The 23,879-nt window shown below is 39.7% G+C and overlaps 1 protein-coding gene across 3 annotated transcripts; it reads right to left on the reverse strand.

Annotated features, from left to right (window-relative positions):
* Nucleotides 1-13,676: 13,676 nt before the first annotated feature.
* LOC140881433 (APETALA2-like protein 3) lies at nt 13,677-17,053 on the reverse strand. Of its 3 annotated transcripts, none has more exons than XM_073286763.1 (10): nt 16,272-17,053; nt 15,890-15,915; nt 15,731-15,761; nt 15,550-15,634; nt 15,317-15,462; nt 15,149-15,193; nt 14,956-15,059; nt 14,718-14,851; nt 14,455-14,571; nt 13,677-14,112 (listed from the first exon to the last, which is right to left on the reverse strand). In XM_073286763.1, the coding sequence occupies exons 1-10, from the start codon at nt 16,727-16,729 to the stop codon at nt 13,858-13,860; spliced, it is 1,401 nt and encodes a 466-aa protein (XP_073142864.1). In that variant the 5' UTR covers nt 16,730-17,053; the 3' UTR covers nt 13,677-13,857. The 3 variants fall into 3 exon arrangements, with proteins under 3 accessions (XP_073142864.1, XP_073142855.1, XP_073142847.1); XM_073286754.1 differs by having other exon boundaries at nt 14,455-14,568; nt 15,317-15,474; XM_073286746.1 differs by having other exon boundaries at nt 15,317-15,474.
* Between the last annotated feature and the right edge of the window lie 6,826 nt (nt 17,054-23,879).

Below are 23,879 nucleotides of genomic sequence, written 5' to 3' on the forward strand. Positions count from 1 at the left end.
GACGTGATGAGAGAGGAATTTGCCCAGCGAGCTAGAGAAAGGCAGGCTGCCAAGGAGAGAACCAAGGCCTTAGCGGAAAGGCGGAAGAAAGCCAGGGAGGAGGAAAAGAGTCGTGCTGTCCCTTCCAGCCCTCCCCGCTTGTCTACCACTGTAGCTAACACAGGAAGTTTATTTTTTGACGTACAAGACTGTTTTAACAACACACATATGGCATGCCCGAAATTGTTTGATAGTTTCATATTAAGACGTTCGTTAGACGGTTCACCTGGGACTCCTTTTCAGTTTGTCCGATCATACATCGAGAAACATGGACTGAAGGTTTCAGATAGATGCATGGATCCAGTCATCAGATCCCCACTGCAGAGATATGATATTCAGAATTTGGGTGCCGAGTTCGACATAGATGTACCCAGATACGGAGTCGTCTGTGGGAACGATCTTACTCCGTATCTGGGTACCTGAAAAAGAAATTTTATATTTAAGTAATAATTAATAATTATTTGTTATCATTAAAAGAAAACATAGATCAGCATACATCTATGTCGAACTCGGCACACAAATTCTGAATATCATATCTCTGCAGTGAGGATCTGATGACTGGATCCATGCATCTATCTGAAACCTTCATTCCATGTTTCTCGATGTATGATCAGACAAACTGAAAGGGAGTCCCAGGTGAACCGTCTAACGAACGTCTTAATATGAAACTATCAAACAAGTTCGGGCATGCCATATGTGTGTTGTTAAAACAGTCTTGTACGTCAAAAAATAAACTTCCTGTGTTAGCTATCTCCAATCGAAATAAAATTTCTACTGCCTCCACCCCACAGATATGCCCGCAGGCGTGAGTCATTGCTTGACTCCTAACTGGCGATAGAGCACCTTCTCTCAACATTTCATACATCAAAACTGTGAATCCATTTTCATTTGCCACGGTTACTAATTGCTGACATATACTGTCAAGAGACAAGAATAAGTACATAAAAATAAAAAAACAGGAACTGGAATCTACCAGTGAGCATGTAATTGACTTCAGTTCTAATGAATTTATACGATATGATTTGATAAATGCACTGCACGAGATGACAAATGAGTACTGATGCGAACATCATAAAATGAATATCCCGACGTGGGTTCTTTTTTGTGTTGTTCTCTCGTTTTTTTCTCCTTTTTGCTTTTTTTCATTCTGCCCCTCTTGTAGAAAGGGGCCTCCCTTTTATATGTATTGACCCGGCCTTTTTCCATGATTGTCCAGCATGGCCCAACTGACAACTGTTTTTGTGATGGGATAGTTGTCACGTAGGATTGCCCTTCCCGCAATATTAGGGAGAGCCCATACCGAGCCCATACTGTTTCACCATGTTGCCTAATGATTTGATTTGTAGTAAGAGTCTGCCACACGTAAAGGAGGTATGGGCTTCATTTTATATAAAATGACCCTGGGCCCATTGAGTATTACCGGCCCCTGGTTTCCGGATACTTATCCTTGCATTTGTGGGCCCCTGAGGGAGCTCTTGAGTTCCCGGTTTATGAGATGATCCCGGGCCCATCACCCAAGATGATGCCGGGCTCCCGTCTTGCAAGACGACCCCAGACTCACCGTCTGGGCCTACCAGGGTGACCCCGGACTCATCATCTGGGCATACCAGGATAACACTACACCTCCGGCAAATAGTCGGGCTAGAACTTGTTTCGCTGTCCCGAGAGATTAGTATGGCCCTTCCCCGGTGGTCCTGTGCAGTACACTGAGCTCCACGTCAGCCCTAGATGCTTCGTAGTATGCGTTGTCAGAGATTTTGTCAGAGGTCGCTTTAGCTTCCCAAGCACGCTTTGCACATCTCTTCCGTTTAATTCAAAATAGACGGCTCAGATTGCCCAGACCTTTTATTAATACTCCAATACTTGTGTTTTCTCTTCACCTCCTCATTGTCTCCTCTTTCTTGCGCGATTGCCTCCGATCATCTGTCCTTCACTCCCAATTCCGTCATTCGTCTCCCGCACGCTCTCACTCGCCTCGTAATTACGTAAGTATCCTTTCTTCCTTCATGTCTACTGGTACGTCTTCTACCTCCGGGGCGAATGCCAAAGGCTCGCCTAGAGACGAAGAGCCTAGCGGTGACTCGAGCGATGCTCGTTCCGCCTCGGCTCTTCCTTCCCGACCTCGCTTTTCTAGAAAAACTTCCCACGCCAAACACTCTGTAGCCTCGTCCTCCAATGCGAGGGGAAAAGGAAAAAATAAAGTGCGTAACCCCCTCCCCCTTGCCTCTATTCCGCCAACCCTAGGATGGTTAACCCATCTTCCCAGCACCTTATCGCAGGGGGCGGCGGAGGAATTGCGTAACTCGGGAGAAATCCCCTTATCTTATACCTTGTTCCGCCCCTTATCAGGGAGCACACCCGATACCCCCCCCCGTCGGGTTGTTATACCTTTTTTCGGGATCAAGTCCGTAGCGGTCTTCGCTTTCCCATTCCTCCCTTCTATCTGGCGGTTGCCAATTTTTTCCGAGTTCCGGTTAATCAATTTCATCCGAACTCTTTCCGAATTATGGCATCCACCTACATTCTTTTTAAAATGCACAACTTAGCCATCACCCCCCTCATTTTTCACTACTTTTTCTCCTGCCGTTTTAACGAGGGGGCCTTTTCTTTGGCCGCCCGGCAGAATGCTCGCTTTCTTTCTGATATCCCTTCTTCCCTGAAGGGCTGGAAAGAAAGGTACTTATTTATCCGCCCTCCGGTCCCCTTCTCTTTTAGGACCGGATTTTTGTCCAGTCTTCCCCCTCAACCTGAACTCCCTGAAAACTATAGGGTTGAGGAGCCCTATGTTCGCAGCCTGGCTTTAGTGGGCAACCAAAACTTCTCTTCCCCTATCCTTTTCACGCCTGAGAATATGATAGCTTACGGGTTGAGTGCCCGGGTGGAAGATCCCCTTAACCAGGTGATCGACGCTTATGGTGCTCCGGGAGCTCAACCTGGTAAGTTATGGTTCTCTTCCTGTCGTTTGTTTTGATTTGTTTGTTGCATCCTATCCCTAATATATTGCTTTCTTATGGCAGATTCGTCGGACGTGATGAGAGAGGAATTTGCCCAGCGAGCTAGAGAAAGGCAGGCTGCCAAGGAGAGAACCAAGGCCTTAGCAGAAAGGCGGAAGAAAGCCAGGGAGGAGGAAAAGAGCCGTGCTGTCCCTTCCAGCCCTCCCCGCTTGTCTACCACTGTATCGTTGCCCCCGCTCCAGGCTTCTCTCCCCCCTGCTTCTCTCTCACTCCTCCCTGATGGAGCTTTGGCGGATACTGTACCAACCTCCTCCCATATCTCCTCTCAACCCAACCCACCTCTATCGGTTGAGGATTTGGAGGATGAAGTTCCGCTTTCCCGGCGAAAGAGGAAGGCCCTCCGGGACCCTGACATGATCATTCTGAGCGACCCGGAGGACGTTACTGCCCCTGTCTCTTCTTCTCCAACTCTCCCGACAAATCCCGACAAGTCTCTAGCCTCGAACTGGGACATCCCCTCGGCTAGCATGGAGCACATGGGGTGCGCTTGGGGGAGCCGAGTAAATTCCTCTACCTGGAACTCTCGATTTCCCTTATTCCTATCAGGGACCACCTCTTCGAAGGCTGTAGCGGTCCAAAGTCTGCTTTCACCCGAGGAGAGAACATCTCTGTCGGTGTGGGGTGCTACCTCCAAGTTCTCCGAAGGCTTATCTCATGCTTATACGGTGAGTACGGGTTCAGTGTCCTACTTCTTTCCTTGCTTCCTTTGTCTTATCCCACTTTTGTTCTGCAGGGCCTATGCATGCTAGCCAGTGCTCTGGAGGAAACAAACTCCGTCCTCCACCGGGAAAGAGAAAAAACTCATTCTTTCGAGAAGCGCATGGCCCAGCTTCGCCTTAATGCCGCACAGCTGCAGGGGATGCATGACGCAAAAGTTGGTGCTCTGCGCTCGGCCCTGGAGAGTTCCCGGGCGGAAACTTCCCAGGCCCATGATGAATGGCAAAGAAAACTGGCTGCCGCCCAAGAGATCCATCTAAAGGCGTCCCAGGCTCTTCAAAACCAACTGAGGGAAGCCCGAGAGGAGACTAACAAGGCTTTGGCCTTATCGGATGCTGCCCGGCGAGAGACGGAGATGCATCAAGCTGTAATAGAAAAAATGCAGGCAGGGCTGGTTGCCACTTGGACAGAGGCGGGCCTGTCTCGCCTACTAGCCGAGGATGCCGACTCCTCTTTGAAGAAGCAGCTGATGACCGAGTCTCAGTGGAAGCAAGCTTTTCTGGCCTCAAAGGATTTCAAGAATATGGTGATAGACCAATCCTTTGACTTCTTTGCTCAGGGTTTCGACCTATGTTCTGTGCAATACGAAGAGGCCGGGTTAAGTCAAGAGGGGGTCCCGGACATCCACCGAGCTATTGCATCCCTGCCCTCTTCTTCCACGACCGGGGAGGAGACACCTCCTGAAGAAAAGTAAAACTAGTGCCCGAGGCGTGTCTACATTTCTTGGGTTTTTTTGTTTCTTTGTAAAAAACATTGGGTAATGAATATTATGTTCATTTGATTTTCTTTGGCTTTCTGTCCACTTGCATATTTTGATTTCCCTGTTGAGTAACATATCGTGTAGATCACCTAGATTCCTATGGCTTTGTGAATTATTACGGGCCTTTGCATACGTGGGCCCCCGAAGGAGCTCCTGGGTTCCCGGTTTATAAGATGACCCCGGGCTCCCGTCTTGCAAGACGACCCCGGATTCACCGTCTGGGCCTACCAGGTTAAGTACCAGGGTAGTGGAACGCCTGGTTTATGGTGCCAGGGTAGTGGATCGCCTGGGCTTTAAGGTGCCATGGGTTTGCCATGGGCTTTGAGTACCAGGGTAGTGGAACGCCTGGTTTATGGTGCCAGGATAGTGGATCGCCTGGGCTTATGGTGCCAGGGTAGTGGATCACCTGGGCTTTAAGGTGCCATGGGTTTGCCATGGGCTTTAAGTACCAGGGTAGTGGAACGCCTGGGTTTATGGTGCCAGGGTAGTGGATCGCCTGGGCTTATGGTGTCAGGGTAGTGGATCACCTGGGCTTTAAGGTGCCATGGGTTTGCCTTGGGCTTTAAGTACCAGGGTAGTGAAACGCCTGGGTTTATGGTGCCAGGGTAGTGGATCGCCTGGGCTTATGGTGCCAGGGTAGTGGATCACCTGGGCTTTAAGGTGCCATGGGTTTGCCATGGGCTTTAAGTACCAGGATAGTGGAACGCCTGGGTTTATGGTGCCAGAGTAGTGGATCGTCTGGGCTTATGGTGCCAGGGTAGTGGATCACCTGGGCTTTAAGGTGCCATGGGTTTGCCATGGGCTTTAAGTACCAGGGTAGTGGAACGCCTGGGTTTATGGTGCCAGGGTAGTGGATCGCCTGGGCTTATGGTGCCAGGGTAGTGGATCACCTGGGCTTTAAGGTGCCATGGGTTTGCCATGGGCTTTAAGTACATTAAACAAAACACACATTTATTCACATAACAGCATGGAATACATATTACAACAAGTTCGCTTATTTAAGAGTAATACAACTTGAGATGCAATGTGTTCCAAGGCCGCTTCAGGGTCTTACCTTGACTGTCTTCCAAGTACCAAGCCCCTCTCCCCACCTTCCGAGTAATCTTGTAAGGACCTTCCCACTTTGCTTCTAACTTCTTCACAACCCCTGCAGGGTTAACCTTTTTTAATACGAGATCTCCTATCTGGAATTCTCGAGGCTTGACTCCCTTGTTGAAAGCTTTCATCACTCTTCTCTTGTAAGCCTCCATCCTTACGGCCGCCCTTCCTCGCTTCTCCTCTATCAAGTCCAACTCCTGCGCTCGGCTACCGGTTCCTTCCCCTTGATAAGCTTGCATTCGGGGAGAAGATTGCCCAATCTCCACTGGTAACACTGCTTCGGACCCATACACCAAACCGAAAGGTGTTTCTCCAGTAGCTGTTTTCGGCGTGGTACGATAAGCCCACAACACCCCCGCAATTTCCTCCACCCAATATTTACCCATGCCATAGAGCCTGGCCTGCAAAGACCGCACTATCGTTCGATTAGTTACCTCCGTCTGTCCATTACTCTGAGGATAAGCCACCGAGGTAAAGGCCTGCTGTATCTTCATCTCTGCACACCAATCCTTCATCTTCCGTCCCTGAAACTGCCTTCCATTATCAGAAACTAATTTCCGAGGAACACCAAACCGGCAAACAATATTCTTCCAAATGAAGTTTAACACAACCTCTTCTGTAATTCTTGCAAGGGGCTCCACCTCTACCCACTTAGAGAAGTAATCTACCGCAACTAGAAGGAACTTCTTCTGCCTGGACCCTAGAGGAAAAGGTCCCACAATATCCAAGCCCCACTGGTCGAATGGGCAGGATGCCCATACTGCTTTGAACTCCGCTGCCGGCTTATGAGAAAAATTTCCAAATCTTTGGCATCCTTCGCAAGCATTGACTACTTGACGGGCATCCTGCTGTAGAGTAGGCCACCAATACCCGGCTAATAGAGTACGCCGAGCTAGGCTCCACATTCCTCCGTGATCCCCACAACATCCTTCATGTATTTCTTGGAGCACATATTTCACCTCCTTCTCCTCTAGGCATCTTAGTAGTGGGCCCTGAAAGGATCTTCGATACAGACTCCCATTCAAAAGGGTGAAACGGGGTATCTGTCTTCTGACCTTTTGGGCTACTGCCTCATCTGAGGGAAGAGTCCCTGTCTGTAAATAGTTAATGAGAGGGGTCATCCAAGATTCCCCCTTTCCTTCCTGCTTTTCTTCCTCTATTGCCAACACCGACCCCACTTGTTGTATCACTTCCCGGCTGTTACCACTACTCCAGGAAGTAGCCATTTTGGCCAGTGCATCTGCCTCAGTATTATGTTCCCGGGGAATCTGCTCTATGTTCCAACTGGAGAAACCACTTCCCTGCTTCTTGACCAGTTCCATGTACTCTCGCAACCTTTCTTCCTTAACACTGAACATTCCCTGTAATTGCTGCACTACCAGCTGGGAATCGGAGTAAATAATTACATGCTCCGCTCCTGCCTCTCGAGCCAACTTTAAACCCGTTGCGACTGCCTCGTACTCTGCCTCATTATTGGACTTGAAAGTGTGCAACCTCATGTCTATCCGGGTTTTTTCCTGCGTGGGAGAGATCAGAACCACACCCACCCCACTTCCTTTCGAGCTGCTAGCCCCGTCCACGAACACCCTCCACACCTCCTCCTGGCCGAAAGTGAGAATCTCTGTCAAGAAATCGGACAGAGCCTGTGCCTTGATGGCAACCCGGGGTTGATATTCGATGTCATACTCCCCTAGCTCCACCGCCCATTTGACCAGTCTACCCGAAGTATCTGGATGAGTCATCACCCGACCCAGCAAACTGTTAGTTAAGACCGTGATTGGATGGGACAGGAAGTACGGTCTAAGCTTCCGGGCTGTAAGGATGAGCGCAAGAGCCATCTTTTCTATATCACCATACCTAATTTCTGGTCCTTTCAAGGCATGACTTACATAATAGACAGGTTTCTGGTCCCTGGCTTCCTCTCTGATCAGTACGGAACTTACAGCATGCTCGGTTGTAGAGAGATATACCCACAACCTTTCTCCGGGTTTCGGTTTGACCAGAACCGGCAGATTAGCCAGATGCTCCTTCAATTCCTGAAAAGCTTTCTCGCATTCCTGAGTCCATCCAAATTTTTGGGTCTTCCTCAACACCTGGAAGAAAGGATAACTCCTATGAGCCGAGCGGGCGATGAATAGGGACAGGGCGGTGATTCTTCCTGTCAACCGTTGTACCTCCCTGACAGAGGTTGGTGAGGGCATTTCTTTCAATATTTTCACCTTTTCAGGATTTACTTCTATCCCTCTTTCCGTTACCACAAAACCCAAAAACTTCCCACTCTTGACTCCGAAAACACACTTGGCCGGGTTAAGTTTTACCCCGTACTTTCGAAGAGTGTTGAAGGTTTCTTCTAAGTCGGGAATGAAATCCCGCCCAGCTCGGGACTTTACCAGGATATCATCTACATATACCTCCACATTCCGGCCGAGCTGGCCTTGAAAGACCTTGTCCATCATCCTTTGATAGGTGGCCCCTGCATTTTTTAACCCGAACGGCATAACCACATAACAAAAAGTCCCTCCGGAAGTGATAAAACTAAACTTGTCTTGATCCTCCTGTGCTAGGGGGATTTGGTGGTATCCCTGGTATGCGTCCATAAAGCTAAGCAACTCAAAGCCTGATGTAGAGTCCACCAGCTGATCAACCCGAGGGAGGGGGTAACAATCTTTAGGGCAAGCTTCGTTCAGGTTTCGGAAATCAATGCACATCCTCCACTTCCCGGTAGTTTTGGGTACCAGTACCACGTTAGACATCCAAGTAGGGAACTGTACCTCCCGGATATGTCCTGCTTCCTTTAACTCCCGAACCTGGTCAGCGATGACTTTGTCCTTATCCGCCCCAAAATGCCGCTTCTTCTGTTTGATAACCCGAGCTCCCGGGAGGATATTTAGTTTGTGTTCGGCCACCTGAGATGGGATTCCAGTTAGCTCCTGGGAAGACCAGGCGAATACATATGTATTCTTGGCCAGGCATGCTTTCAATTGATTCATAAGGCCGACCTCCAAATCCCTAGCTACCTTGACAATTTTTCCCGGTTGTTCTGGGAATAATTGCACTACCTCATGCTCCTCCTTAACCTCCCCTATTGTGCACACCTCCTTTTTGCTAGGATCACCTCTTCCTTGTTCACCCCGAGCTTTCTTGTTGTCCACTCGTACCGTATCAGCATAACACCTTCGAGAGGAGGGTTGGTCTCCTTTTACTTCCCCTATCTGGTTTCCCACCGGGAATTTAATCTTTTGATGATATGCAGAGGCCACAGCCATGAAGGCGTTCAAAGCTGGTCTCCCTAAGATGACATTATAGGAAGATGGAGCTTCTACTATTGAAAAGAGAGTCATGATAGTTCTTCTCAATTCACCGGCTCCCAGGGTAATGGGCAACCATACCTCTCCCCGAGGCTGTACTGTGTGCCCTGCGAACCCGTAGAGAGAGGTTTTCACCAAATTGACCTCACATCCCAGCAGGTCCATTTGTTCAAAAGCTTCTTGGAAAATGACATTTACCGAGCTTTCAGAATCAACGAAAACCCGCCTTATGTCATAGTTGGCCACCCTGGCTTGGATGAGCAAGGCATCATTATGAGGGGTGACCACGTCCTTCAAATCCTCTAGCCCGAAGGAAATGACCGGGCAAGGGGTTACTTTCCGGGCCTCCAACCCCAATACTTCTCTCTTACTCCAAGATTTCCGGGCCCTATTCGAATCCCCATCAGTGGACCCCCCTGATATCATGTTGATGACTCCTCGGGAGGGTCCGTCTCGTGTCCTATCCTCCAATCGCTGAGGTGGAACCTCCCGGGCTTTTTCTGAGATAGCCTCATTAGGCTTGTGTGTCGCAAATCCCAGTGCCCGATAAGGCCCTCGCTGTCTTTTATCCATCCGCCTTTCCTCTCCTGACATCGGCCTTTTTGCATCCGGAGCGCGTCTTCTGCACTCGCTGGTATCATGAGTGTTGACCTCGTGGATGGAGCAATATTTTTCCCGCTCCTTTCTGGGAGGTCTGCCGAACTTCCTCCTCGCACACATGGACCCCTCGATCTCTAGTTACTTTCGGCGGGGCATGAGCCATCAACCTCCCCAGATAATCATTTTTCCCTCCTCCCGAGTTATTCCTATTTCCTCTCTCTCTGTTCCCCTCTCGCTTATCTTTATCCCTCTTTTGCTTCTGGGCCTCTTCCATGTTAATGTACTTTTCAGCCCGGGCTAAGAGGTCTTCAAAGTTTCGAGGGGTTTTCTTTACCAGCGACCGGAAGAATTCTCCCTCCCTGAGACCTTGGGTAAAGGCTGTGATCCGGGTTTCCGGTGCGCACGCTGGAATCTCTAAAGTTATTTTGTTGACATTCTTGATATATGCCCTTAGAGATTCCTCTCCAACCTGCTTTACCTCAAAAAGACTGAGGGTAGTCTTTCGGTACCGTTTACTGCTGCTGAAATGCTGCAGAAAGATTTCCCGAAACTTCTTAAAGACATCAATGCTTCCGTCCTCCAAGTTTTCAAACCACCGTTGGGCAGAATCTTCCAATGTGGTTAAGAAAACTTTACACTTGATTTGATCATTATAACAATGTAACATGGCCACATTTTCGAACCGGGCCATGTGCTCTTCTGGATCACCACTACCATCGTACCCTTTGATCTTCGCTGATTTGAATTGTAATGGCAAGGGCTCTTTAATAATCTCCGGCGAGAAAGGGCATCCCGAGCTTTTGAATCGCGAAGATTCCCGCGAGTCAGTGTTTTCCAACTTTAAAATTTTTTGCTTCAGCAGTTCCAATTCCCCCACCATGGTGACATGGGCAGACTCAGCGTGTGATTCTGCCTCCTGTTCCGCCTGTATGCCCTCTCGTCCTCCTCCTCTCTTCTCCTTCTCTTTTCCTTCTTCCCGCACCTTATCTACTGTTTTTTCCTGCTCCTTCCCTAGTTCCCCCTGGTTTCTCTCCTGCTCCTGCTCCTGCTCCTGCTCCTGCTGCTTCTCCGGATCGCCTTCCCTCTTCTCCTGTTGTAGAGCTAGGATCCTTTGTAATGCTGCCTCTACCATGGCGTTCACTTGCTCCCGCAGATTTGCCATCGCTCGCTGGGAGCTTTCAGGATCCTCAATAATCGTCATATCCACGTCTTAAATCTCAATTTCCCACAGACGGCGCCAATGATGTGATCATAAAATGAATGTCCCGACGTGGGTTCTTTTTTGTGTTGTTCTCTTGTTTTTTTCTCCTTTTTGCTTTTTTTCATTCTGCCCCTCTTGTAGAAAGGGGCCTCCCTTTTATATGTATTGACCCGGCCTTTTTTCATGATTGTTCAGCATGGCCCAACTGACAACTGTTTTTGTGATGGGATAGTTGTCACGTAGGATTGCCCTTCCCGCAATATTAGGGAGAGCCCATACCGAGCCCATACTGTTTCACCATGTTGCCTAATGATTTGATTTGTAGTAAGAGTCTGCCACACGTAAAGGAGGTATGGGCTTCATTTTATATAAAATGACCCTGGGCCCACTGAGTATTACCGGCCCCTGGTTTCCGAATACTTATCCTTGCATTTGTGGGCCCCTGAGGGAGCTCCTGGGTTCCCGGTTTATGAGATGATCCCGGGCCCATCACCCAGGATGATGCCGGGCTCCCGTCTTGCAAGACGACCCCGGACTCACCGTCTGGGCCTACCAGGGTGACCCCGGACTCATCATCTGGGCATACCAGGATAACACTACATATGCCCAGATGATGAGTCCGGGGTCACCCTGGTAGGCCCAGACGGTGAGTCCAGGGTCGTCTTGCAAGACGGGAGCCCGGCATCATCTTGGGTGATGGGCCCGGGATCATCTCATAAACCGGGAACCCAGGAACTCCCTCAGGGGCCCACAAATGCAAGGATAAGTATCTGGAAACCAGGGGCCGGTAATACTCAGTGGGCCCAGGGTCATTTTATATAAAATGAAGCCCATACCTCCTTTACGTGTGGCAGACTCTTACTACAAATTAAATCATTAGGCAACATGGTGAAACAGTATGGGCTCGGTATGGGCTCTCCCTAATATTGCGGGAAGGGCAATCCTACGTGACAACTATCCCATCACAAAAACAGTTGTCAGTTGGGCCATGCTGGACAATCATGGAAAAAGACCGGGTCAATACATATAAAAGGGAGGCCCCTTTCTACAAGAGGGGCAGAATGAAAAAAAGCAAAAAGGAGAAAAAAACGAGAGAACAACACAAAAAAGAACCCACGTCGGGACATTCATTTTATGATGTTCGCATCACCACCCTAGACAACATCCCCCAGTTAAAAACAGAGAGCATTTTCACTATTTGAATCCAAGGACTCGCATCATAGGCCATACATATAACAACAATGCATTAATATAGTCTTCAAAGTACCATATATCACCAAACTACAACCATGACTTGTCATGTGAGTGCCACCCTTCACCTTGCATTTGCATTTAACAACCATAAAAAAACAAGTCATATATGGCCATATGGGTACGCATACGGACAAATATCGTGAGACTAATGTAGTATTTGAAAATATTTTAAAAAGTAATTATGATTTTTTTTTTTCACAAAAATTTTAAGCATTTCCAAAATACTATAACGTACCTAAACTAACTTTCAAATTTTGACTCAAATCTATCCATTAGAAATTATTGTTTTCCAAAACTTGCCTTCACCTTAGATTGCAAATGATGAAAGGTAGAGCCATAAAGAAGCTAAATATGAAGGAACTATGCTTTTATTACTCATACTAGTCATATTTAAGGCACCTTCCTTTTGGGACGTGTAGATACCCAAGAGGTTGGAGGATACTCACTCAAACCTTTAAAGCAAAGTCAAGTATTAATGCGCAATACAGTTGTCAGGTGAAATCAATTCTTTACTAACATCTATTATAAGTTATAACACTTTAATATTGATAGTTGTATCATCTATTATATCTACTTTCATAATTTTAAAGCATCATACATATTATTGAAGATATGATTTAGCAAAATCTAATTAATTGACTAGCATAAGAAACGTATATTTTACAAAATGCTTGGATACATGTACTTGAAATGAATCACTTGAACTGGAAATCGAGCTCATTCCAGATCACGGTCGGCAAAAATCTCATGGCCATTTGGGTTTCTTATGAGTTCCAATATTCACGTAGTGTTTATTGTTCATGTTATTTCGTCGTTCCTTGGCTATGTCATAAACTGCTTCATAGTAGAAGTGGTCGTTTCAAGTCTTGCCTTGAACCTTGAAACTTAAGAATTGGATATAACTGTTGTTTATGGAAAATATTTGGCGGCTTATTTATAGAATCACGGAATTACCATCAAATAAGCAAAACATGTTTTTAGAAAGACATTTGAAGTGCTTGGTTAGGAGGAATAGTTTTTTTTAAAAAAATTTTAAATAACAATAAAAAAATGGATTATTGATATGCTTAATTTTCGTTGTACGTCCCAAAACTTAATGATGTACACGTGAAGGACCAGCCAAATACATGGATTTCCTGTTTGAGTCAATACCATGGTCAAAATGAAGCACTAAAATGATTAATATGAGTAGATATCACGTTGGAATTTTTATAGTGGAGGCCAGCCTGTGTACCCAAGGAAAGGACAAAACATAGGAAGTAGTACTAGGATGCTCTTAGTCTGTGCAGATAAAACTACAGTACTAATTCAGGTTAAAAAAATATTGTCCCACGCTTAGTACAAGAATTCTTGACCATTTACTTAACACGTTGATCAAAGTTTCCAACATCGTACAGGCTGTCTTAAACCCCTAATACCGATTTCGTCGAAGCTGACGTGTGAGCACTATGCCAGAATCAACCACATAGTTTATTTTTTTCTATGTGAGATGTAACATGGAAAAAAAAAAAACGGGTCGTTAGATCTATCATGTCCGAATGCTACATGCTCAAAGGGTAGCATTGACAAACCCCCAATACCTAGAAACGTCAACATAAAACATATTCATGATTCGTATATAAAAAGCAAGTGCATTGTGCATAGGTAAATAAGTCACATAGCAAAGAAGCATCGCAACCACGTAATATTACCTAATCCAGACTAATATGGTAAAGTTTAAACTGCTCAATTTGAGATCAGACACATTCTTTGTGAAACCATAACAAAATTCTTTGAAATACAGGTCTTCGATTGTTTAGCTATCTTCGGTAACATTAAAGAGTTCAGATGGTTGTTCTAAAAATCGAAATATGAATGCTGCTGGTTTCAGGTTGTGAAGTAATAACGAGGAGCGTCCTTGATGCAAACGACAGATGGGAGGCGAGAGTTTTGAGATTTAGTGGCAAATGGTGATTGGTAGACAGCAGGAAAGGAATTAGGGAAAGTTGAATTATCGAATCCTGATGATGCTGCAGTAGACAAGAGTGGCATTTGAGGAACCTCATTTGCTTGGCCTGGAGTGATTCTCCAGTTCAAATTTGTTGATGAATCAGCTTCCATACTCTTCTCTAGTGCTGATCCCTGCAGAAAGAAAAATGCGATCTCAGACTGTTATGTTTGTGTGCTACGACAGATTACTTTCAGCTATTGAATATATGGTGTTGGGTGAACTTTGTGGATTTGCTTAAATCTAAAGCGCTGGCACTGTGCGCGCACGTTTGAATTTCAAACTATATCATTGATGTGGACAACCATGGGGTAAAAATTTGTTTCCAAATATTTCATTCAGGTCCCGAGTCACGCCATGACCATGTGCTACTTCAAGATACTACCACAATGAGTGTTGATGGAAGAGGTGAAGCAACTGATGAAAAAAAAAAAAAAAAAAAGAAGCTATACAATATTCACCCGAAAAATGTGTACCTGATAAATGGGAATATAACTGGTACTCATTCCACTCTGGAAAAAAGGTTCACATGCATTTAGATATCCATGTGGTAGCTGAGATCTCCAAGGAGCTAAAGACAAGGTCTGGATCTGCTATGAAATAGGAGAATAGCTAAACAAGCATCCAAACAATTTGAAGTGTTTGAGAAGGCATAAACTATTCGGAACAACTATTAAAAATGTCCATTGATTATAAAGAACAAAGCAGTCGAAACTTCATATATGAAAGCTCATAGTACCCTTCGTCCATTTTCAGGAGCGTTGTCTGAGTCACAGCGAAGCTGAGAGTCCCCGACGCCCATTCTCTGGGTTAGGCAATTGCCATGTGGAGGAGCTATCCCCAAGTTTAAATCTAGACTATGATTTTGGCCAGCTAGAAATGTCAAAGAAAATTTAAATTGTGAATCAAGTAAAAGACAAAGCAACTTGGGAGACAGACTAAACAGTGTTCATTCTCGATCACATTCTCATGTTTACCTCCACCGTCAGCCTCAAAGCTGATTTCATTTTCATATGTACTGGGGTCAAAATTGGTAACCGCTTCCCTTCCATTGCATTTTAGTGCAGCTTTGTCGTATGCTCTAAAGAACATCAACAAAGTCGATCAAGACAAGGGGCTTGACAGACATGCATTACAAGAAAAGAGAAAAAGAATGCAAAATATTTAGACCTTGCAGCTTCTATTTCGCTGTCAAACAATCCAAGATAAATGTACCTGCAGGGAAACATAAAATGTTTAATGCCACTAAATTATGAATTGATAACAAGTCAATGTACTTGTATCTAATTAACAATCACTTCCCAAATGTTCAGAAAATAGTGATATTTGGCATCTTACTTCTTGCCAAGTAACTGACCCATCCGAGCTTCCCACCTTCCACATTTGTGCAGTGTAACTCCCCGGTACTTTGAACTCCCTCTTGAAAACCCGGTACTCTGGCGACGAAGAATGTGCACAAATTCTTCTTTGGTTAGATCCTTCATCTGTGTAGAAAACTAAGTAAGAAAAATCAAAAGCACTTCAGGAACGAAAAAATACTAGAAAAGCATAAATAAGTCAGTAACAAGCACCTCCTTAAGATCTTCATAGTCGCTGATGTTAAAATTTATGTCAGCATCCAGTCCACGAAATTTTAACGCAGCGCGATCGTATGCCCTAAAGTTAGCATTGACATACATTTCGATATTTTATCAATCATAAGAACTTCAACCTCTAAAATTGACATCGAATCACCAATTAAAAATTTCTTACCTAGCCGCAGCATGTGCAGTGTCGAATCCCCCTTTGAAGTTCAAGTTCCATTGACAAATAGAATTTCAGAAAAGTTTAAATAAATTGAACCAAGTAAAAACATACTCGTTTTTTGCTCCAAAAATTCAAAATGAAGTCGTCAATGTACAAGTTACTTACCTAAGTAAACTTGCTTACCACAGTCCCTGCAGAAACAATTTATGAAAAAACCATCTTAATTAGTAGATAACAGTTACGAAAAAGTTGGGGGAATTAAACGTCAAATCCAATGAATAATTGCAATCAAAACCACAGAATCTAGAATTTTTTTAAAAAAAGCATACTCCATAAACAGTTTACAAATCGAAAGTACATTTACACAATCAACACGAATCGACTGTTGAAAAATACTGCACACAATTTGATTATTTACTTGATGCACAACAATGATCAGAATCGAATATCCTACCATAACAGCACGGCAGGTTTCGCACGCGTACTTGAAAATAGATAATCAAACAAATAACTCATTGAAATCGGAACCCTAACAATTGCCACTTACCAAATGTGAGATTCCCAACGACCTGTGCGGCGATAAAACGTGACTCCACGGTACTGAGAGCTGCGAGGTCTCGGCCCCCTCCGACTTTTCTTCACCTGCCGCCTTTGCTGCTGAGTAATGACCCCCTGCCCCGCCAGCTCCTGGTAATTCTCCGAGAGATCCAACAACTGGCACTGCGGCGCCGATTTCGGCGGAAAAAAATCCTTCATCACATAACCTCCAGTTCGATTCTCTGTCTCCTCATCCTCACCGTTGGAAATCTTCCATATATCAAAACCACAAAAGTTGTTTGAGCTGGAGTCCTCATCACCGGCGGCGCTGGAGGTCTCCACATTGACAACAGATGAATTCGAGCTACCGGAATATTCCAGATGATCACCGGACGGAATTAATTGCGTCTCCGAAAACTTCTCAGCTCGATCAACGATCGGATCAATTGTCAAATTGAGATTTAGCATCTGGAAAAAAAAATCCTCCAAACCCAATTCCAGAACAAAATACGTCACACACACACACACAGTTATATACGAATACACAAAAGACAAGAATGCATCTGTCAGCTAAAATCGCAGTCTATGAACCAAAATAAGAGAGAGAAATGAGAGCAGAGTGGTGGTGAAGAAAGGAATATATATAATAACATATGCAGATGAGAAATAGTGTATGTATAGGTGTATCTATACGTGTATGTATATGTAACAGAAAATTACGCATTGCTTTTTCCTCAGCTGAGAATTCTACACAGTTTCCGGCATTTGAGTCCACAGAGAAAAATCAATGAGGAGTTTTCGAGAAAATAAAGCCATTATTTGTTTATTATTTATTTAGAAAAAGAATACGTTTTTTTTAGCGCGTGTACTATGTATATATACTCTAACACATATATAATACCAGCAATAGTGCACACGCATTTACGTGTGTAAAATAATAACTACAATGGATATGAATTTTGATGTTTAAAAGATTAGGTTAATTAAAAAAAAAAACTAGAATTGGCAAAGAGTGTTATTGGAGATGTGGGGATACTGTGTAAGAAACATGGAGAAAACAAAAAATTGAAATGAAGGGTATTTTTGGTATAATGAAAAATAGATCATGATATCAAGTTAGTTATTCTAATATGTCTACACTTAATAAATAATAAAAGATAATACTAGTCATCGGAGCACACGCGTTGGATGTGTGTAAAGTTTCTAAATTTTAGTTAAAATATATACTATTTTAAAATTTTTACATGTTGAAAAATAAGCGAATTTGTGGGTTTGTGGATTGAAAGTGTGTTAAGATGTTAAGAAGTTGTCATGTTTGTTTTTAAGAAGAGTAAAATAAAATATTAATATTTAAATACCTAATAAGTTACTTAATATGAAAGGTTTTTATGTCTATACAAATGTATGACAAAAAATAATTATTTTAAGGGGTGGAGTTATTATAAGATAGTAAGATAATAATAATTTTAGGAAAATTATATCTTTTTGTAGGAGTTTTTATACTTTATTTTATCAAAATAGAAAAGTACGTTATTTTTGTTTTTTCAGAAATTTTTTTAATGTAGCGTTTATGTGTATAATTGTAAAAAACCGAAAGTATAAGAATACAACTAAAATTTAATAATACTGAAAATAAAATAAATATATTAGGATATAATTTTTTGGACGATACGTGTTCCCAAAAAATAATTGCACGATACAATGCATGTATATATAACATATTGTTGTGGGCTGGAAATATATTTTTAGCTATATTTTATGATTATAAATATAAATAACGATTACTTTTGAATATAATTTTACTCAGAAATTGGTTTTTTCATATAAATTAGTGTATCGATGCACGCGTTATGTGCTTATATAATATTTTTTAATTATTTTGATTTATATTCCTATATGAGTTATTCATAATTGTAGAAATTAACGAAGATTAAATTGTAATTTAAAATGTCGAAATAAAAAAATAAAACTAAAAAAAAAAAACAAAATTGTAATATCTATACCATGTAAAGATAATTTTGGTTTAAAAAAATTGGTGTCTTCTTTTGTCTAATAGACTCTTTATATATAGTATAGATATATAATGTGAACATATTTTGTGAATAAATATTTAAATTTTATTTGGACAAGTACTTATAAAATATTTTTATAAAAGTGTTTTTTTATATAAATGTTTTAGAACTTGTTTCAAGAATAAATACGTGTTTTAATAACTATTCCATTAAAAAAAATTAATTGAAAGGGTGTATGAAAACTATTTAAAAAAATGATTTTATAGTTAAAAATAATAATGAAGGTTTTTTTACAATTGCAGAAATTTAAATTCTCGTCTACATATCCCGCGTTTTTTTATCATAAAAATATCAAAAAGCATCAATATTCAATTTTTTTTAAAAAAAAAATATCTTGAAAAAAACTGTTTTAAAAATATTTTTCCAAGATGTTTTTCAAAAATATTATCCAAAAACATAATTTAAGTGTTTTTATTTATGAAATACTAAATAAAAATTAAATACTTATCCAAACTGAGTTTTAATATTTGCATAAAGGTTGCATATGAATAATTGAATACTATGAATGTTATATATATAGATATATATTCTTACTATATTATAATAGATATACTCATTAGAAAAATTTGATTTGGTCATTTTAATAGATTTTTAAATTTATTATTATCATTCTTTTAACATATTTGATAATTAAGAGATAAAAAAATAATTTATTATTCAAAAACTTCACACCTCCTCTTCCCACCACTATCTCATTAACCTAATGGAAGAAAAAATTATAAATAAATTTAAATTTATAAAAAATATATTTTGTTCACATGCGCATGTGCTCGGTATACTAGTATATATATACACACAAAAATCAGTATACTAGTATATATATACACACAAAAATCAATGTGAGACGCTCTCATATATCAATTTTGTGAGACGAGTCTCCTATTTGGTTCACTCATGAAAAAGTATTAATTTTTATGTCAAAAATATTACTTTTATTATAAATATGTGTATAGTTGATCCGTTTTACGAATAAAGATTTGCGAGACCATTTCATAAGAGACCGTTCACCTATTGGATGCATAAGATGCCGCGTCAGCGATGCTCTTAGAAATGCTTACGGTGGTTGTTCATCATAACAAAATTATATATATATATATATATATATATATATATATATATATAATATTGACGATGCAACAATTATTTTTCCCAACTCTAGACTGAGTAATAGGTTGGAGATGTGGGTTTGGAATTAAATGAGAATAAATGTGGTGGGGATTGTGATATCTACTTGCTTATATTAGATGGACATGAAGATGGAATTAAAAGCAAAAAAGCAAAATATTACTCTTGTTCACTCGTATGGGGTTGTTTAGAATATATCTTATCATTTAATAAAGTTTCAATCCTAAATAAAAAACTGATTTAATAATTTATGTGTGTAGAATGATCATATATATCATAATATTCATGACTCATTTTAAATCCAACTTCTCATCATAAGACTAACGTTCTTTACTTTTTTCACTACCCCTTAATTTCTATTTTTCCGAAATCTATATTTGATGATCAACTATTTTGGACTTCATGTGTCAGTTTTTTTCTAAATACATATTATTTAAGTGCAAAAAATTTATCTAAAAATAATAAATATTAAATTTCTTTATATATCGTTTATATATTATTATTTTTGAATATTTATATATTATATTTCACACACACAACATGTGTGCTTCTGTATCTAGTTCATATAACGTAAAAACAGGAAAATAATAAAATAAAAAATAATTTTTTATATAAAGGTGTAAACAACACGTACGCAAAAGAACTTTAAAAAATAAAACATAAAAAAAAAAAAGACGGGTGATGTCGATGGCTTGTTCTTCGTCCACAAGCTCTTTGGTATCATCACGAATTCTTTATAAATGTGAAGAACTTCTTGGTTTAATAATAAGAGTGATGTCTCAAAGCCCTTAGGTGTATTTAAATTGGTGAAATAGGTGAACTCTTGGCTATATATCAGGAGTTCGATTTCCATGTCAACATCTTCTTGGACTAGTTTGTCATACAGGGTTTGCCTAGTGTGGTCCTGACTAGCATAGTTTGCAGGCTATTGCATTAGTTCGGGGGTTTACCCAGAGTGCACCGAAAGGTAACGGCTGCGGTTTTCACGTAAAAAAAGAAAAAGAAAAAAGAGTGATGTCTCAAAATCGAGAGGTTTGTAGCAGAGTCTTATTTGTGTGGGCTGTTAATTATCTATCATATTGTTGTAAAAAATAAAAAAATAAAAAAACATTTCGAATTGTTTGAACAAATTAATTTGGGTTAAAAAAAATTTAAAAAAACTTTTATCATTAACACCCCAATCTTCCCAACTTGAGGCAATTTCTTTGGATATTTTTCTTTAAAAAAATTCCTAACATATAAATAACAATTTTTTAATAAATATTTTTATCATTTATAATTATAGATCTATTGTGAGACTGTTTCATATATCACACTCGTGAGATGTGTTAATACAATTCATAATTGCAGTAAAAAATAATACTTTTGACTTTTATTAATATTTTTCCATGGATTAATTAGGTTGAAGACTCATAAATTTCTAAAAACTTTGTGTAAATTTTTTTGTGTAATTTGATTTAATGATATCACGATTCACGGCATCCCATTATCCCAACTTATATTCTAAAGATCAAGTGCGTATTATCGCCCGAAGACAATGAAAAATTTTGATACATAACTCTACTCTAATACAATTTACGTTATTTTGACTAAAATTGCACACATATATTAATTTGTTGGTTGGTTAAAATTATACATAAAAAATGGGTGAAGCCCTTTTTGGCTTATAATTTTCAAAGTTGTGTTTAATTAATTTATCACCAAGTACAAAAAATGTATGAATACAAATAAGGAATCTATTTAATTAATATTGGAAATCAATGAATTCTTTGTAGATATATGTCCCATCTGTTGGCAGCACTATCCTATGTTAATGTCGTCGTCCAATCACATCACATATATAATTCACCTTTTAATATAAAATTCATTAAAATCACTATAAATAAAATTTACCGACGAAGACAAGCCACATGCGACTGAAACCTAAGCAACAACGTAGGAAATTTTCGAGGATAATTTGGATTCATCACGTATGATTTTTTCAGTTTTGTGACATCTGTCCTCAGTAATTTTAGTATATTCTAGTAACCTTCGCAATACGTGTCCATAAAATCATAAAAATAAATTTAATGGATTTTTATAACCCTATAAAAACAAAAAAATCTTGTGAATTTTGGTAGATTTTTTCTGTTTTCGTTGATTTTGTGGCCAGATCGTGACAAGGAACAAAATTGAAAGACAATTTGCACAAGAAGACAAAATTAAGTGAAAAAAAACAAATGAAGGGTAATTTATTAATATTGAAAAAAGTTTCACAAATCACAAAGATTTAGTTATATTATGGTCTCTTTGCTTTATTAAGAGTTTTATATCTAATATTTTTTTTAAAAAAAAGAAAATTACTTGAAAAAAACACATAAAAATAATTTTTTTCATGAGTTGATCGAGTTGAATATCATTCTTATAAAATTAGCTTAAAAGATGGTTTCATGAGATTTTTTTATTCAAAATGAATATATGATAAGCAAAAAGTGTGGTACACACGACAAATATTGTAAGATATGGGAATTTGCGAATTTTACTAGGTGCACTCATCTCGATTTGGAGTTTCTTACATACATACAAAGAGATCTAGAAGTTTTGGCTCTTATATTATTGTTTTCATTGATCAAATTAAACTCATCTAAATTAGGAAGTAACGAAGGATCGATGACTGGTGTAAACCTTTTCAACAAAGAATATAACATATGAGAATTGAGACGACAATAATCGATTAGGCTGAAAAGTGATTAAGATGTGATGTTTATAAATTATGATTTTGTAGAAGTAATTAAATTTATAGATTATAAAAAAAGTGAAGAAAAATCAGAAGTTGGTAGTGTTTGAAAATTAAATACAAGTGAAAAACTAAAAATCAAAGTTGGTAGTGTTTGTTAAAAAAAATGATTGTAGCATTACTATATTTATTTTTGGAGAATCATAATCATCATATGACTGATTTTTGAATTTCAATTAAGTTAAACATAAACTAACACATAATCTGGGTTGAAAAAACACACAAGAGTAAATTTTTCAAGCAAAAATTTAATAATCACTTTTTTTAGTGATTGCAAGCATGCTCTTTTGCAAACACTAAAAGATCCACGAGATCGTCTCATAATAATCACTAATATATCAAATACTACCCACTTTTGATTTTTAGCTTTTCACTTTCAAACACTACCTACTTATTTTTCTTCACTTTTGATAATCTATAAAAGGCAAAAATTCTTATGACGGTTTCACGGGTTAATTTTGTAATACATGTCTCATATTTGGCAACTCATGAAAAAATATTTTTTTTATGACAAAAATATTACTTATTATTGTAAATATGAGTAGAGTTGACCCGTCTCACAGATAAAGATTTGTAAGACCGACTTACAAAAGACGTACTATAATGTTTGATAAAAACATTTTTTTTCAAACACTATATTTTTTGATAAATAAATGATTATAAAACTTAATTTTTTAATAAATAATAAAAATATAATTTCCTTCACGTATATCTCTTTATTTTTGAATAAATTGAAAGGTAATTTGAATTAAACACATAATATTGGAGATAAAGAGAGCTAAAGAAAAATACATTATTTATCAAAATACACTAATCACGTTTGAAGAATCAAATCATGAGACCAACTTTGATGTTTTAGTTAGAATGGTAGAAGCTGAAACCACCAAATCTAAAGTTAAGAAACGCCAAATTTTTAATTTTAATTTTTTTCAATTGAAAACCAAATAATCACCTTTTTCAATTGATGCAAACATTGATTTATAAATATAATCACATCAATGAATATTTTATTTCGAAAACAAAAATAAATCAGTGTTTGTGTGACATCATTCTATTTATATCACAAACACGTGGATGGTTGGTTTTTTCTAAAATTAATTTTTGAATTTGACTCCAGCAACTTGGTTTTGTAAAAAAATAAATAAATAAATAAATAAAGTTGCGTGAGATTATATATTATAGTTTAAACGCGATGATACCAAAGTACTAGAAATAAATGTATTGACAATATTGTTAGTCGAGAACTTAGGCCGATACAAAAAGCACATCACCACTATGGCCTATGTGTGCCTTTTATGGGTTTAATTAATTAATTAATTAATTAATTTTGAGATTAGACATGGCTGCTTAGGGCCAATACTAAATAAATTATCTTAAGTTTGGTACTCTATTTTGTTTCTTCACAATAAAAAAATGTAATCGTAGGACTCTATAATTATTCTGATCCTGAAGTTTGGTACTCGATTTTGTTTCTGTTTTATTTAAAAAAATTAATCGTAGGACTCTATAATCCACCGGCATTTATATATCTTCTATTATGGTTGGTGTCGAAAACAGCAGATGCTAGATTTCACCCTTAGGTCCAGAAATAGGAAATCGACCCCAAAAATTTGAACCTTTTTATAAGCGATTTTCTTTAAAAACA

The sequence above is a fragment of the Henckelia pumila genome, chromosome 1, assembly GCF_033568475.1.
Source record: "Henckelia pumila isolate YLH828 chromosome 1, ASM3356847v2, whole genome shotgun sequence".
NCBI classification, from domain to species: Eukaryota; Viridiplantae; Streptophyta; class Magnoliopsida; order Lamiales; family Gesneriaceae; genus Henckelia; species Henckelia pumila.

Coding starts and splice junctions, on each gene's coding strand:
- LOC140881433 (XM_073286746.1), bottom strand. CDS start 16,729: ATGCTAAATCTCAATTTGACAATTGATCCGATCGTTGATCGAGCTGAG. Junction 15,916..16,271: donor CGTTGGGAATCTCACATTTG/GTAAGTGGCAAT, acceptor TTGTTTCTGCAG/GGACTGTGGTAAGCAAGTTT. Junction 14,572..14,717: donor CTCCTGAAAATGGACGAAGG/GTACTATGAGCT, acceptor CCTATTTCATAG/CAGATCCAGACCTTGTCTTT.